At 56.1% G+C, this 17,097-nt stretch overlaps 1 protein-coding gene across 1 annotated transcript in view; it reads right to left on the minus strand.

Moving 5' to 3' along the window:
• The window catches only part of PLXNA1 (plexin A1), a 116,009-nt gene extending 100,800 nt beyond the window's left edge, over window positions 1-15,209 (minus strand). The window contains exons 1-2 of the mRNA XM_032120422.1: window positions 15,100-15,209; window positions 77-1,423 (exon numbers count right to left, since the gene is read on the minus strand). Of these exons, the coding sequence (XP_031976313.1) occupies window positions 77-1,279 (1,203 nt within the window). The 5' untranslated portion in view covers window positions 1,280-1,423; window positions 15,100-15,209. The remainder of the gene's footprint in view (window positions 1-76; window positions 1,424-15,099) is intronic.
• Window positions 15,210-17,097: the final 1,888 nt, after the last annotated feature.

Genomic DNA, 17,097 nt, shown 5'->3' on the forward strand with positions numbered 1-17,097 from the left:
TCAAAGTACTGGGAAAGGTCCAGCCAGAGACCACCACCAGCAGCCAGAAACAGTCTGGCTTGTGTAAAGAACTTACCGAGTTGATGCAGCCCAGCTCCTTATTCAAGAGCCAGGGCAGAGAGAGTTTCCCTTCCCCTCTGTAGCATGACTGGATACGCTCCTTGATTTTATCCTTGATCTTCTTCAACGTGAAGAGGCAGAGCACAGACTCCTTGGGAGGCTTAACCCTATTTTTCTGGCCCTGGGAGAAGATGGTGAAGAGGATATCCTCCTGCTCTGAGATGCCCAGGTACTTGGCCAAAGCCTTGCCAGGCTTGGTCAGGTAGGCGTCCTGGATCAGGCGGTACTCGATGCCGTCCTGCACGCAGCCAATGGGGAATTCCACGTAGGAGTAGAACTTGGGGTCATCCACGCAGAGGCGGACGATCTTGGAGGTGAAAAACTGCTCCCCAGTGGAGTCAGGAGAGGTGAGCTGGGTGTCCAGCTGCAGGGTCAGGTAGTAAACAAACTGCTCGCTGCTGAAGCTGTAGATGTAGTAGATATCAAAGGTGGGGAACTTGGAGAGTGTATCCGAGGGGATTTTGAGCTGCGAGGAGACAAACTCATCCTGGTAGACAAAGCCAAACATCTCTGCGTTCTCCTCATTGGCCATCAGCTTGCGGCTGGAGAGGGTGGGGAAGTACTCGGACTTCCCATCAATGGGCGTCCCAATAAAGAGCTTGTTCTGCCCATTCAGCACCTCGATGATGACACCAGACATGGTGCCCGACTCATTGACACTGGAGAGGTAGTGCTCCTTGCGGTGGTGGGGCTCACCCAGCTTGAAGAGGTCATCCAGCCGCAGGAACTGGCAAATCCCCTGGGAGGCACTGCCGCAGGCAATCAGCCGATTCCCCGAGTAGTCCACCAGCAGCAGTTTGTTCACGTTGTTGGTGGTGACCAGCCCATGTGGGCAGGACTGGACACTGGGCGGAGGGTAACACTTCTCATTGTCCTCCACGGGCCCTGTCACGTGGGTCCGCAGGAGTGTGAGGTTATTGGAGAGCTTGTAGATCCGATTGACAGCCCCCACGTAGACCTCCCCGGTTTTGTTGTGGACCACCAAGTGCGTCAAGCTCCAGTCTGTAACCGGGAAAGTCCTAAAGGGAGATTTGGGGCTGCCTTCCGCCAGCGGTAGCCAGGTGCTCCCCAAGAGCAGCAAGGTCCAAATGTGGATGGACAAGTGGTGCTTGAGCCAAAGGAGCCACATTGCAGTAGCCTCACATCCAGCCAAGGCCATGCCCAAACCCAGCCACAAAATAAATAGAAATAAACCCAAACTAAAGGGATGAGGGAGGGAGGAGGAGCTAACGGGACACAGTCTCCTCTGCTTCCGCTGCGCTCAGCATTCAGGGCATCGTGAGCACAGCCGGTCCAGTCAGCCCTAGAGGTAGAAAGACAAGAAAAGCGGGGTTAGGAGGCTTTCCTGCACAGTCCCAAGCGTGTTCCATCCCACCCAGCAGACTCTGCTGCTTCACATTTTTCTAGCAGGCAGAAGAGACCCTGGCCTGCTGCCCCAATCCCACTCCACAGCGGTGCTGGGAACGGATGCAAAATCCCAGTTAGCAGCACGCACAGCCCAAGCCCCTGCACAGAGGAGGATCTCAAAAGCACCTTTTAAAGGAGCTGAGAGCGAGCCAAGAGCCCCAGCATGTTGCCCCACATCCTGCCACCTGCCTGCCACGAGGGTCACGGGCAGGAAGGGCTGGAGGGAGCAAGCAGGCATGGCAAGGACAAGCCTGTCCTTCTGCCATTTCTGTGCATTAGAAAACACAGAGCCAGACATGAGGCAGTTGGTTTGAGAGGCTCCAGAGGAACAAGGGGGCACACACAGGGGGAATGGAATGCTCTGCCTGCTGCTGTGCCACAGCTGGGGCTCACCAGCATGGAGCAGCAAAGCAGTGGGGAGCCAGCCAAATACCCCCACACCAGTGGGGTATCCCAGCAGCGGGGAGGAGATGGCCACAGGAAAGCAACGCACAGCTCTGCTCTCTGCATCAGTTCAGCAGCCCCTCTGTTATACCCCATCCCTGTCTTCTCCATCCACCCTCCCCCACACAGGCACAAGCACCCCTGGACTAGCGTGGGGTTGTGCAAACCCCCCTGCCAGCACACAGCCCATCCACCCCAGCTGGGACACCAGCTCAGCTTCCCAGCCAGTGCAGATAAGCCGCTTCAAAAGGCAGTGGAGGAGGAGGAGAGCCTCTCTCTCCTCCCTCTCCTTATCGTCCATCTCTGACTCAGCCCAGGATAACCTCTGAGAGGATCCCCAGCAGGGAGTGGCACAGGTAGGAAATATGGCCCACGGTGACTGGCAGCTCGCCAGATCCCAGTCCAGGCAAGGCAGGGTGTCAGAGGGCAGCCAGCTGCCGTATCAACAGGGCTGTGTGGGGCTGAACACTGCCCCAGCCTCAGCACCCTGCTCCTGGCAGGGCTGTGGGACCCACCAGCTAGGCCACATGCAAACCTTGGGGGGCTGCATCATCACTGAGCCAGCAGTGAGCCATACAGGTACCCCAACATTCCACACGGCATCCTTCACTTCTGCTGCTCCCCTCCTAAGCCACAGAGCCAGACTGGGAGAGGTCTAATGAAAGGGAGAAACTTTTTTCCCCCTTCTCCAACTCCCAAAAAGACCCCCCTCTCCTTTTGCACAGCAAGCCCAGCCCTAGCCACCCCTGCAGCCCTGCCAGCTCCACTGGGCCCCAGCTACGTTGGGAAAAGCTTCTGCACCACTTCCAAACCCTCTCTGCAGATCTGCCTCTGCCCACATGCTCTGCATCCTGCTCTCTTTGACTTCCCAACACATCCACCTCCAAGGCAACAGTCTCAAGGGATATTTGGACAACAGCATATAAGCAACACTGAGACCAAATCCAGGTGCCACAAAGCTCCATGGGTGTAGAGACAACCAAAGCACCAGCCCTGGAAATCATCCCCATGGTCCCAATCACCCATTCCTAACACCTTTTCAACACTGGGAGCCTCCCAGCAAGGAGTAGGTAGTCACAACACTGTCAGAGCAAGAGCACTCCCAGAAGACACTGACACTTCCCAGAATCTTTGTTTTTCTGAGCTTGTTGGTAAGAGAATAACCACGAGCACCCCGGATCAGAGCTTATTAGCCCCAAACCACACTGATGGGGGACCGAGTGGTGCTGTCAGCACAAACCCACTGGTTAGCCCAGAAAGCCACAGCCCAGCAGCTGCAGACACTGGGGTTTCCTGACAGAAACCAGGGAGTGGTTTCCCACCCCAAGAAACTGGCACAGCTGTCACCAAGCCACTGCTCCCATGCAGCTGAGCCCCTCAGGAACAGCATAGTGGCTGCCTGGCAAGGAGACTAGCACCGACACCAAATTCATGTGTCAGTGACATGCCAAGGAGAGAAGGAATGGGGAAGATGGGGAAGGTGACAGTGGGAGATTGGTGCAGCGTGGGGATGCCAACCAGAGCATCTCCTGCCAGGACGAGAGAGCATGACAGGAAACATGCTTTCTTGGTGCATTTCTGTGATTCATTGCTTCTATTTCAGGAAGTGGGTGAGAGAACTAGAGGTCGAGCTGCTGCCACAAACCAGGGCTAGAAAGCCCAACAGGAGATTCCCAAATTAACGTAGGGAACTGCAAATCAGAAGTTGGAACGAGAGCAAAGTGAGGCAGAGCTGGGGCGAGCTGAGAGATGACACTCTGCAGAGCTCCTCAGAGACTTCTGCTCCTAAATATACTACAGCAGCAACATCTCGTCCTAGTGACCTGACACCAGTGGTGGTTTCGTCCAGTCCTGCTCAAAACCATCAGCAGCAATTAATAAAAATTAAACAGCACAAATGGCTAGTTTGTCTACTTTCTTCAGGATTCAGTGATACGGGTTCCCGAACTTTGGATTGAACTAAAGCAGGGCTCAAGCCCACCACAGTGCAGGCAGCTCTGCACTGGAATATGGGTGGTGGCACAGCCCCTGCTCCCTGCCCATGGGAGGAGCAGCCAAGTCCCATGGAGAGGTCACAGTGCAGCTAAGGCAGGGCAGCTGCTCCACTGGTACATTCTTTAAACCACAGGGCACCCAAACCCCCTGGGGCTGCAGTCAAGTACCACCTTCCCCTGGGGGGACGCAGTCCAGGGCCACCATACGACTGCCACCACCGAGAAGCAAGACCCGCAGCACCAACACCTCCAGTGCAGTCCAAAGGCACGGAAAACCCCAGGCAGATACCCTGGAGCCAAGCCCTGCCCTGAAACAGGCAGCAATAAAATAATACACCCCAGCCCGGATGCATGTGTGCCAACTGGGAGAGTGGGACTGCAAACACACCCTGCTGTGCTGCTGGGCAGCAAGTGATGCAGTGCAGAGCATCTGCAGCACTGAGCATCCCTAGGGCTCACCCCACTGTGGGGCCACACCACCAGCCAGACAGCACCACAGGCTTGTGTTTTGATTTACACACACACGTATATGTATATATATATATATATACACATACATCTATTTATAGCAGGAAACCTGCCATCAGAAACAAAGCCAGCACAAGAGCCAAATCTGCCCCAACCCCTTTCATCCCCCACTGGAAAGGACATTTGCTCACGGTTTCACCTCAAATTGGTCACGTTGAGATGGTTGCAGCTGCTGCAAGACTTGGATGGGGGTCACCCACCTCAGCACAGCCAACACTCACACATCCCAGCTTCCAACAAGCCTTTCAGCAACAAGCCATGGACGTGCCCCACAGATGCCACTGCCCCAGTTGCTGGCTGCTGGAGAGGTGGCAAGGGGCAGCAGCACTCATCCCCCGAGGCTGAGAGCTCCCGGGTCCTGCAATATGCCCAAAAACCTGTGTTTGGGATGGGAGATCACACTTTGGGAAAACAATCATCACTTTGATAGCACAAAGCAGGAGTACTGGGATGGAAAAACTAACCTTAAAAGGCAAAGACTGGACAGAGCATTAAGGACCAGCTCTCCACTCATCCGGGCAGCAAGTCCAAGAGTCAGCACTAGCCTACAAAGCAGCAGCTCTCATGGGAATACCCGCAGACAGGGTTTAAAACATGCAGACAAGCACAGAGGTGCATATCTGGCACTCACAGACCCGCCTGCCATCCCTGCTCTTCCATCGACAGGACCCCAGCAGGTTCACTCCCAGCAAAGCACACCAAGAGCTTCACAGCCTTGCACTTTTGCAAGAGAGGTTGGAGGAGAGAAAGCATGGGATTGAAAACCACCAAGTAACCGACCCACAGAAGGGGAAATGGCATCTAATGGCATTTTTAAACGTTTTTTATTGTTTTTCTCCCCTTTGCAATTTTAGGGGAAATGGCATCTTTACCTGTAATTCCTCCAAGTCACTTGCTGCTCTCAGCAATAAGAAACAGTCGAGAAGGGACCAGCTCTGAGCTGCCAGTAATTAGCAAAGGGGAGAGAGGGGAGATTATCCAGGAAAGAGAAAAGCCTTTGGGCCACAGGAGAGGCAGCCTCACCATAGAGCTGGTGTATTTTTAGGTTCATCTGCCTGGGAAAAGCCTTGCAACAATGAGGAAAGCCTGGTGGTGGTACAAGTCAGAGCTGCACTACATATGCAAGTGCTGTAACAAGGCTAAACTTTAACTCTTTCCTTCACTGCATACAGTCATTGAAAACTATTTGACTTCAGTCCCTCCCTAGCCTGTGAGTTAAATCATTAAAAACCTTATCCCTGGCTCAAACCACATCCTGATGAAATCAACGGCAGGCTCTGAAGCTGCCCCAGTGCCTCAATCTCCATTACTATCACCCAATCAAGAATATCTTCAGAATCTTCAGTTTCCTCCCAGGCTCCTGACATTCCCCCAAGCAGGGGCTGAGGAGCCCATCCTGCCCTGCCATCCACCCCAGCTTCCATTCCTGCCCTGCAAGGATCTTCTGGGCAAAGAATTCAACCTCTTTTGTCCTGTGAAATGTGACAAGAAGAAGCAGCCATCTACTGCCCAAGGGCTCACGAAGCTTGACCCTCAGCAAAAAGGGGCATAAAAGAACAAGCAGTGAGGAAATTAAATAGCATTTCTCAAGTGCGCAATTCCCCCTCTCTGGTCCTCTGCAAGAAGTCAAGTCACACCAAGAACAGCTTGAACTCCAGAACAGCTCTGGAGCCACTACGTGCTCTCACCACCAAGAGACTGCAGGCTGCCCTGCAGAGAGCCCTTCCAAAAAGGGCTCACAAGCATTTCCGATACGGAAACCCAGGCTCCCCGCAACCACAACATCCTGAGGCACAGAGGCACACGAGGACAGTCTCAGCAGGTCCTGCCAGCACTGCTTATCCCTGCCACAGAAACCAGGCATGGACTGAGGCCCTACACATATTTCCCAACTCTGTCCAGCTACGCCAAAGCAAGAGTCTGTGGCTGTCCTTTGCCTTATTCCCACAACTCACCTGGGTATCACAGTCCGTACAGGGACCCTACAAGGGCCACCGAGGGCCCTTCTGTTTGCAGCCCACATGCTGGATCTGGGCTTCCCAGGAGGAGAGTGCACCCCACCTTCCCTTGTGCTCCCTGCAGCCAAGAGAGGAGTACACAGACCTGGACTGACTGACCCCGACCCAAGGCACCAGGACACCAGCCATGGCACTATCATTCCTACTATCAACACCCAGGTCAGCTCAAGGCTTCAAACACCAGACTGATGTGAATTTTGCCACCTCAATCAGCACCAATTAATAACATCTCACCCCAGCTCAAGAGCAAAGAAATACAGACCACATTCCCTGAAGGCCACCATCTCCTTTGGCTTTGGCCCATGCACTCCCAGACTCTGATTCTGACATCTCATCAGTCCACTGCCCCACATAAATATCCCAAAAACCTGCCCTGCTGGCAGAGATCACCTTGGTCCAGCTGGACCTGCAGAGACCAGAAGATCACCCACAAGCAAGGTCTCTCAACAGCAGAGAAGTCCAACAAGAGATCTTTCGGCCATCAGCATCCTTCCCTTGTCTGATCTCATTCCCTGGGGCATAATGCATCACTCCTCACTTCCCAGCCTGCTGCTCCACATCCCTCACTGGGCCAGGGCAGCCACAAACACAAGCCATGATCTTACCCTGCCCAGATCAATTCTGCTCTTCCAGCCCAGCTCTCCAAGCTGCATTTTCACCTCTCTGGCACCAGTGCTTCCCCCAAATCTCAGACGGAATCCGCAGAGCTCCCTCTTTGCAATGGAGCACTGCCACAGGAGGATTCCTGGTTGCTGAACCCCCCTCTACTCCAGCAAAGGGAGGTCATTCTGGGGTTGGTTTAATCCCAGCTAAGCTGAAATTCCCATGCTTCCGCCTGGCCCCTTGCTGACACCAGAACTTGTGCTGTCCCGTGGCGAGCCAAGCACAACTGCCACCACATTAGTTCTGATTGAAACAACCACAAAACTTCTCCAAACGAGCTTTCCCAAGCCATGTGTGCCTTTCCTTCCCCTATCAACCTCCCATCCTTCCCCCTCTGCTGTTTCAGTTATGCTGCCCCAAGAACCCACAGCTGGAAATGGCTCAGGTCCCAGTTTTGCTTCCCCTGTGGAGTTCCCAGCTCAGCACAGCCCCATGTTTTATTTGCCCAAGGTGAAGCTGACCCAGGAGAAGTGAGACACCCAGAGAGATAGCAAAGCCTCACCTGGCAATGGGACAGGCAGAGAGGGGAAGGGGAAGAGCCCAAAAGTCCCCCCACAGCAACACCACCACAGGGGAACCTGTTCTGAGAGTCCGAAAGAGGCTTCATTCACAGCACCACAGGCAAAGAGCATCTGATATTAACAGGCATCTCCATGGCCATGGAGGTGCCGTGCCCACACTCTGCTTTCCTATGGGCAGCGCCAACACAGCACATCCCATCCCAATTTCCCACAGTAAGGGGGTCTCACCCACCAGACCTGGGCAGAGCACACATCAAAGCATGGGTGCAGCCCAAGAGCTGCTAGCTGGCAGGGAGGGCAGAGCAAGGCTGCTTCTTTTCCTGCAGATCCCAGCTGCAGCCCCAAGCCATGTTGGACACAGGCATCAACCTTGCTACTATGGCCTGACACCATACACGAGGGGCTGAGATTCCAACAGGCGTCAGCATAATGGATCGGCTCCTTCAGTGCAAAACCGAGAGGAGGCAGCTGCTCGCCCCTGCTGGAAGGGCTGTCCAAGCATCTCTGCCAAAAACCCACTTTCTGCTAATGAAAGTGGCTGGATGGCAGCTCCAGCAAGTGCCATCACCCCACAGAGGGCCAGGGAGCCATACAAGGCACAGCCAGCAGGCCAAGAGATATCCTGCTCTGCTGGGAGCTTACACACTCCCCTGGCACGGTCGCATCCCTCCCTCCCAGCTCTCTCCCACGCAGGCACGAGGCTATACAGAGCAGGACCCGTCCTGCATGTGCCAGCAGCCCCACGGGCACCTCGGCCATGCTGATAAGGAATAACACTGGGAGCCGTGGAAGCCGGGGCTGCTGGCAGCGTCATGGGGCTCGGCGTCGGCTCTCCTTCGGAAACGGCGCTGCCTTCCTGCCTTCCTCCTCCCCCATTTCTTCCCGATGACATCAGCCTGAAAAACAGGTTCTTGACTTCAGCAGGGCTCATCGGGCCGATTCTGGTCCTGCCAGAGACGGGAGAGCCCCCCCTTGGCTCTAGAAAGGAAGCAGCCATCCAGGAGCCGGACATGGAGATAAGCAGCAGTGGGCAGGCAGGGACCCTGCCAGCATGCCAACACTTCTAGGAATAAAAACCATGGAGAAGCAGACGGGGGTGGAGGGAATGCAACGCTGGGGAACAGATTTCAATGTTTTACAGAGGCCGTGGCAGCTGTAAGCTGGGGCTCGCGTCCCGGCTCCGACACTGCTCTGCTACAGGGCAGCCAGACCTACCCAGTGCAAAAGTCAAATCCCAGGGCAGACTCCCATCTCACTCCAGCTCCCAGAGCCCAGCAGCAAGCCCTCAGGCTGGCCAAAATGACAAGACAGGACTTAACACCATCCAGCAAAGCCTTCCGAGGGCCACAAAGCTGGACACGGACCAGCAGGGAACACGGTCCTGTGAAATATCCTGCCCACCAGCCAAGCTCCAAGATTATTTTTAAACTCCTCTTAAAATATTTTTGGATTTTCCTCTTCCCCTGTTGAAACTAACAGTCTGCACAGGAAGAGCGAAGCAAACGCCCGTACACAAAGCCTGACCACATGCACAAAGCAAACAACTTACTGCCATTCTAATTACCTGCGATGTTATCGGCAGCTCTGACGGGGTCGGCATTTGCAGAAGGAAATGTGGTTTTCACATCGTGTCACTTGAAACGAGTGCGACCATCCTTCCTCCCCCCACCCCCCAGTAGCACCCACTCATGCCAACACCATGGTAAAGTGGGGGGACAGCCCTTGCATGTGGGGCTACATCACACGGGAAATTTCTCCCCCTAATACAGGAATCTGCCTCTTCTCTTGCCAAGAATTTGCTTCTGCAAGAGAGCCTGAATATTTTGACACACAAACAGTTGTTTAACTAAGCACATAAAGCAAAAGGACTCACAGGGCTACTACAATGACACCAAGACTTGCCTGGATGGAGGTAGCATCAGATGTGGATCCACAAAGGATTGGGCCCCCAGCACTGATGTTGCCCCAGAGGTGCTCAGAGCATCCAAGCTTCCCAACAATTTTGGGAAACCAGCCCTGCTCCCAACCCCTCACATGCCAGACTGCATCTCTGCTCCTCCAAACTCCCAAGAAAACATGAAGAATCACTCAACATTTATCAGTTCAAAACACACATGCAATTAGCAGGAATTTTTTTTCCTCCCTCCAGTATAATTATATATGTTTTAATGCAATTACCACCCCTATATTTTGTACATTAAACAGTAGGCAACCCAAGGAAGAGAGAGGCTTTTATTTTTCTTGGCTTTGCCTTTCTGAAAATACTACGTTGCAAAATAACTCCGGAAGAAAGGCTTATCTTTACCAGAAAAAGAGGGAGAGAAGATGAAAAATGGGAAGAGGGAAGGAGAAATCTCCCAAAGAGAAAACAGGGATTGCAGTGTCCCTCCACGCTGCCCTCACCCTCTGGTCATTACACGTACCTACACCTGGAAACCGTCCCTGACACCACAGACAAGACTCAGAAACAGCCTCAGCCCCTGTTCTCCATCGCCAACAGCAAGGAAAACTGCATCAGGCAAATGGTCGTTATGAAGCCGGGGTCATTAGCCGGATTAAAGCTCCCGAGCTCCGGCCAGCAGCACAGAGAGCAAAGTGCAGCTAAACTGCCCAAATTGGATTACCAGCGCTCCCGGGTCTCTGTGCCAAGTTGGCTGGCAGATTGCGGGATGCTCGGGACGGGGAGGTGGGCAGCGAGCCCCAGGGCCGATCTGCAGGCTGCCAGTGAGGAGGAGGAGAGAGGAGGAAGAGATGGTCCCTGCATAGCATATCCCCCAGAGCCAAGCAGCCTAGCCCTGGCACCCCTGGCATGTTCTCACCTCAGGCACTTTCTCTAGCAAAATCCCTCACAATCTCAGCTCAAGGAGCAAAGAGGATATCACACCCTGGCTCGCACCAGGCCCTGAGTTGATCCCAGCAATACAAAAATCTCTGTGCTTCAGGCAGCTCACAAGGGTCTCTGCCCCGGGGCACAGACCAGCACACAGCAGCCCACAGGGCAGGGGTGGATTTGGTCCTCATTACACCAAGACACCATAGCGACAGAGGAGTGACCCAAAATAGTCCATCTGGCACCATCCAAGGCGACTTCAGAGCAAAAAGAAGCAAAAGTACTTGCGGAGTGTGAGCCTGACAATCTGGATGTGGAGTTTTCTTCTAAACTCAAACATCTCGGCACACCAGCAACAAAGAGGAGGTGTGCCAAGCCTAAAGGGAAAATAAACTTTGAAATGTTTTTCATTCAGGTTTTTAAATGGTGGTTTCCACACAGAACAAGGGCTGGAGGCAGCCGCAGAGTGCTCAGGAAAGCAAGGCAAACAAGGACACCTTCCTGTGCCTGGCCACGCTCTGACAAACCCAAGAGAAGGTGTGTGTTTGGCTATACCACAGGCCAAGTGCAGGGCAGAAGAGCCAGGACTGCCCATGTCTGGCACTGAAACTATCAAAACTTATTTACTGGCTGGAGCTTTTCTCCTCCATGATGCACAAGAGGTTTGCTCAAATGTGACTTCCAAGCATAGCAGGAAGACCATATTGGGGTATCTACATGGCTTCCATGCTGCACCCTGGGGAAGACTAAGAGGGCATGGATGAGGCTGTGGATCAGGGACAGTGTCAGAGCACACGTGTTCTCACCAAGTACCACATACCTGGAGTGGGATGTTCCCCACAGCACCACATGGGACACTTCCCAGGCTACAGCCAGAAAAGAAGCTGGTTGTCTCCAGTTTAAAGCCAAACCAGCCACCTCACCACTGGATGGTGGCAAACACTTGCTCCTTCTCATTTTGCATGAAGCCATGGCACGCAGCACCTTGATGGGAAAAGGGGCCCCAATCCAAACTCAAGAAAGGTAAGGAGTCATGGTCCGTGCTGAACCAAGCTCCACATCACGCGTAATTCCCGGCCTTTGGGCCTTCCTCTACATACAAGATACCTCACCAAGCCATTCCCTGGTCAAACTCTGGCCAGGAACTCTCTACTCACTAGTTTCTTCCATATAGCACACAACTACTTAAGAACATAACTTGAAGGAGACATTTACAGATCAGAGACAACCACAACCCAGGTTCTCAATACATACATTCCACCAGCTCAGATCAATGAAAAATCCAAGCTTGCAGGCAGTGAGGACAGCATCTGGGCATTGGGGTGACCCACGCCCACCCTCCCATTGCTGCACAGAGACATGGCAGCACCTCTGCTATGCTGGCTCTTTCAAGGCTCCCCTTCCATTGAGCCAGAGGTGCCAAAAACCGTGACTGACTTCTCACTGAAGACCAAGGCACCAAAACACCCTACACAGAAAGGCAATTACAACAAAGCCCAGTGGGACTTAGCAGAAGCCCGATACAGGTAATGCTCCCCCGGTTTGCAGGGAGCCGGTGTCACCAGCACGGCAGCACCAGTCTCCGCTCCTCGGAAATTCCCAGCTCAGGGCCGGGTCCGGCTCTCGGAGGCAGCGAGCGCTGCAGCCAGGAGCAAGGCAGGCAGCAACAAAGGCCCTGACCCACACTCAGCCTAGAGAATAAACACATCCGAGCTCCCTTCATTTAAGTCCGATCCCAGGGCCAGATCCTTCGCTTTGTTCAGCACAAGTCAAACGCAGCGAACCCACGGAAATAACCAGCCTGGCGTGACACTCACACGCAGGGAGCAGGGCAGGGGCCAGCCCCGGCTGCCGCCGCCATGGAGGAGGGGAGGCAGCCCTGCCAGCACGCAGCAGCGCCGCTTTATTACCCTCTTCCATTTCGGCTGCGCAAAGCCCCGGTGAAACAGCACTCCCCGGGAGCCGCCGGCATGGCCCTTGGCCCCGTCTCCAGCGGAGTTCGGAGGAGTTTGTTTACCTCCCGCAGGGCACTGCCTCGCTCGGGGAAAGGGCTTTGTGTGACGGAGCACAAGGACTCCGCTCCGCAGCTCCGTGCGCAACCCGATCCTGCACGAAGGCGGATGCCTGCGCTCTGCTCCAAATCCGATGCTTCTATTAAAAAAAATAAGCCAAGAGGGGAAAAGTCTCCCCGACGCCGCTATCACCATGCTAACAAAAGCAACGTCGCCAAAACTTTAATCTTCAGGGTAGCAGCTGCAGAAAAAGCCCAGCCACCCAACGGAGCAGGAGCCAGCCAGCCCCCGGCGCTGCCTCCCCGCAGCCCCTCGGGAGCAGCGAGCGCATCCAGGCTTGCCTCTCTCGGAGGAGCGGCACCGGCAGCCAAAGCCGCAAGCGGATGGGGAGCACCAGATCACACATATGATCGGGTATTTTGAATCCAAACTTCCTTACCAGCCTTCCTTACGGCCCCGTGTCGCCACGCCGCTGCCGGCACCGGCATCCACCGGCACCAGCGGATCACTCGGCGGCGAGCGGGAAGAAGAAAAAAAACCCTTTCCTCCTTGCAGCCACTTAAGAAATTATCCATGCATCCTCCCAGAGGCATCTGCCCCACTGCTTTTCCTTGGCTTCTCCACCTTTCCGCCCTGTTCGGTCACCAGTGTCTTGAGAGAGAGACATCGAGTCACTCATTTTACCCACTGAGTATATACAAAAGACCCTGGGATTGTTCAGGAAGCAATTAGCCGCTGTTCAGAGGAAAATGGTGTTTTCAAATGGATAACCTTTGATGTAGTCAATAGCCTCGGCTCCTCTTTTTTTTCTCCTTTTTTTTTACTTCTTGAAGCCGCACACGAAAGAAAAGAAAAAATAAAAAATGAAAAAAAAGAAATCCAGCAAAAGGCTGGTAATTCCCCCCGACACAGCTCTCGCTCAGCAAAAAGGGATTTTCTCGGAAGCTGGAGGAAAAGCAGCTTCGGGAGGCGGCTCATCTGCCCAACTTTTCTCCCCTCCGTGTCCCGGAGCATACGAGAAGGATCATGAATATTCATCCCCCCCGTTAGCAGGTTCTGCTTTTGTTTTGCCCTCCCCAAGCAGGAGCCAGGGGGGAGCTAACAAGTGAGGTTAATGCCTGTCTTTTCTCTCCCATCCGTCTCCTCTTTAACCAGTGACCTTCATGTTAAGCCCTGTTTACACACCAGTCCCCCTCCCCTGGCTCCCCCTACCCCGGCGCTCGGCCAGAGGCAGAAGGAAGAATTTTCCCGCAAGGAAGACAAGGGAGGAGAAGGGATTGCGGGATTTCGGGATTTATTTCAGCATGCCACAGAGATTTTGCAAATCCCTCCCCGATCGCACGCCGAAGCTGCCGTGTGTGTTCGCTGGGCAGGAATGTGAAGGGGCTGAGGGGCACCGAGCGCGCAGCCGGCTTTATTCGCCACCTTCCACGTTCATATCGGCGGCGCGAGGCGCGCACCGGCGCAGCCCCGCACACAGGTACCGCAGCCTCCCACGCCTCGCTCGGAGGTGCCCAGCGCTGCGCTGCCAAACTACAGCGCGATCACAATAGTAGCGATCATAACGAGGGCGACGGCAGCCATCCCACCCTATCCCATCCCACCCTATCCCATCCCATCCCGCAGGGCACCCTCGGCACCTCCCCGCCGGCAGCTGGGGAACGAGGAACGCGGAGGGAACGGCGGCGCTGTGGGCTTCGGGACGAGCCCAGCCCGGATGCCGCTCACCGCGCCCCGGCGGGATGCGGAGATGTAAAGCAGCGAGAACGCGTGAATGGATATGGGATAGCACAATGCGGGGATGGCAGCGGGGATACGGGGCAGCGCGGACACAGGGATGACAGCGAGGATGTGGGGCAGCACAATGCGGGGATGGCAGCGAAGATGCAGGGCAGGGCGGATGCGTGATCCAAGGCGGCGAGCACGGGAAAGGCTGAGCCCCGTTCACGTCCCCAGCAGTGCCGGACCCGGGTGGGCGGCGGGGCTGGGGCAGCGAACGCCGCCGAGAGCCGGGGCGGGCGGGTGCAGCGGGGAGGGAGGGAAGGAAGGAGGGAGGCGGCCAAGCCCCGCCGCTACACCGGACAGGGAGGCACCGCTGGCACCGGCTCTCCGCGGGAGCGCCCCGGCCCGAGCAGCTCCAAGCGGGGAGGCGGCCCTCAGCCCGTCCAGCCCGCACCTGCCCGGTCCCGGGCACACCCCGCTACGAGACCCATGCGGGGCTTGCGGTGGATAAAGAAAGAGGCTCGGTCCCGGCGCGGTTTTGTCCCCCCGCGGGAGGCGGCTCCCGGAGCCGCCGGGCGCAATGCGGGCTGGTCCCGGCGGCAGCAGCAGCGCGGCGCCGGCCCTGCCCGGCCCGGCCCAGCCCTGCCCGGCCGCCGCGGCCCCTCCGCGCCCCCCGACGGGGCCGCCGTGCCCTGCCCGGGCCAGCCCCGCGCCGTCGCCGCGGTGGCAATAAAGCCAAATATTTTAGGGGGGCAATAAAGCCAAATCCGCGTTATTTTTAACGAACCGACCGATCGGGCACGCCGCGCCGCGCCCGAAAGTTGCAACCGGGTTACTCACGGCTCCGGTCCCCGCTCGCCTCCGCCGTGCCAGCCATAATTGCATTCCACACCAAGCCGCCCGCCGGGCCGCCGCCGCCGCCGCCTTCTCCGCCGCCACCGCCTCCTTCTCCTCCGTCCCTTCCTCCTCCTCCTCCTCCGCGCCCGCCTCCCCCCGCCGCCGCCGCCGCCGCCGCCGCCGCCCGGGGCTCCGCGCCCGCCTCGCTCGCGCCGCCGCCGCCGCCGCCGCTGCCCCGCATGAATGGGACGGGGCGCGGGGCCCCGACGGAACGCCGCCCGCCGCGCGCACGCGCGCACGCCCCGCACCGGCGGCGCGAGGGAAAGGAGGGGAGGGGAGGCGGGGGCGCGCCCGCGCGCGCGCGGCCTCCAGGGGGCGCCCAAGGTGGGGAAAGGGGGCGGGGAGAGCAGCGGGGAGGCCCCGCCCCCCGCCGCCCTTAAAGGGGCGACGCCGCCAGGGAGGGACCGAGGGGCTCCCGCACGGCGCTCACCGAGCGGAGGCGACCGCGAGGGGCGTCGGGGCGAGGAGGGGCCCGCACCCACCTGGGCGTCCTCGCCCGCCGCACCCCTGCACGCCACGGCGGGACTTCGTTCCCCGGGGGTGTCCATTCAGCATCTTCCCCCTGGCACCGCATCCGCTCCGCCTAAAATTGCAAAGGGGAGAAAAACAATAAAAAACGTTTAAAAATATTAATTACAGGCTAGAAGTGGTCGTTTGTCTTTTTTAAGCACACTCAGTATTATCCACTCTTGTAACCTTCCCCTACTTTTCCCTCTCACCGTGCCAGCCACAGAGTCCCTTCCCGGAGACAGTAGTGCCACCGCGGCACCCTGCCTCTCCCCTGGCCTGTGTCTGGGTAGGCCCTAAGGAAATGCTCCATCATCTCCCCGTCAGGGAGGGACCTTTGTAAAAATCAGCAGGAATAAATACAGTGCCTCTCATCGGGACATCCACAGATTGCAGAAGAGACCTTTGGGATGGAAACGACAAGGAGCGGATCTATCCAGACCTCCCCATTAGGAGAAGGAGCTCTAAGTGGTTCTGGTCCACCGGGACCCCACCGTGTGCTGCCACACGGGGGCAATCGGTGCCAGGTGGTTTGCTCAGCCAGGTTCGCCTGGGTGCAGCCAGCCAGACCTTTAGCCCCACCAGCTCTCAACACTTTGTCCTTTAGACAGGGACACACCGTGGGAGTCTGGGAGTTGCCCCATCTGTGAAGGGAGGTGTGCGGTCACCTTGTGCAGGCACACATGTAGGCCTCCTGTGCAAGATCCCAGCAGGTGTGTGTGTCTACAAACACACAGGAGCTCCTTGCCCTGTCTGACAGGAGGAACTGAATCCCAAGGCTGTGGAGAGCAGCACAGGACACTTTGGGAGGGGACATGGAAGGAGAGCATGAGGCACAGGCGAGTCTCAAGTACCAAAACAGAGAAAAAAATGGACCTTCAGAGGCTCCAGTGTGAGTAGGGAGGAAAATGGAGGAGGAAAAGGGTGATTTGGTTGGGTTCAACAGCAGAGCTTCACTCCCCTCAGCACCCTCAGCATCTCAGTGCTCACACCTCACTCAGAGCCCACCTGAGAGCAGAGATGATGTCCCTGCAACTTGGACAGCAAGGTTTTCTTCTCATTTATCTCCCCATCCAGACCTCACCAACCTCCATTTCCAGGAGCTGACAACAGGCCTGTTCCCCCAGGGCACAGCATCAGGGCCTGCCATTCTCCCACCTCTTGTTTGTGCAGGGACACACATGGGGCCAGACTTAAAAGCTTTCAGGACAGAGAAGACATCAAGCTCTGCCGGCAGGGAAGTGGCTGGGATTTGGATCGCTTCCCCCAGACTGAAAGAAACACTTCTCCTTTTCTTTATTTCCCTTCCTCCAAGAGACTAAATTTAGTGAATTCCTTTCACATTAAAAACTTGTCAGGTATTCACATCCAAAGAGGCTGCTGCTCCTGTCTCTCACGGGAGTTACCGAGACAGCGAAACCTCTTAAACGAATA

Source organism: Corvus moneduloides, chromosome 11, assembly GCF_009650955.1.
Source record: "Corvus moneduloides isolate bCorMon1 chromosome 11, bCorMon1.pri, whole genome shotgun sequence".
Taxonomy (NCBI): domain Eukaryota; kingdom Metazoa; phylum Chordata; class Aves; order Passeriformes; family Corvidae; genus Corvus; species Corvus moneduloides.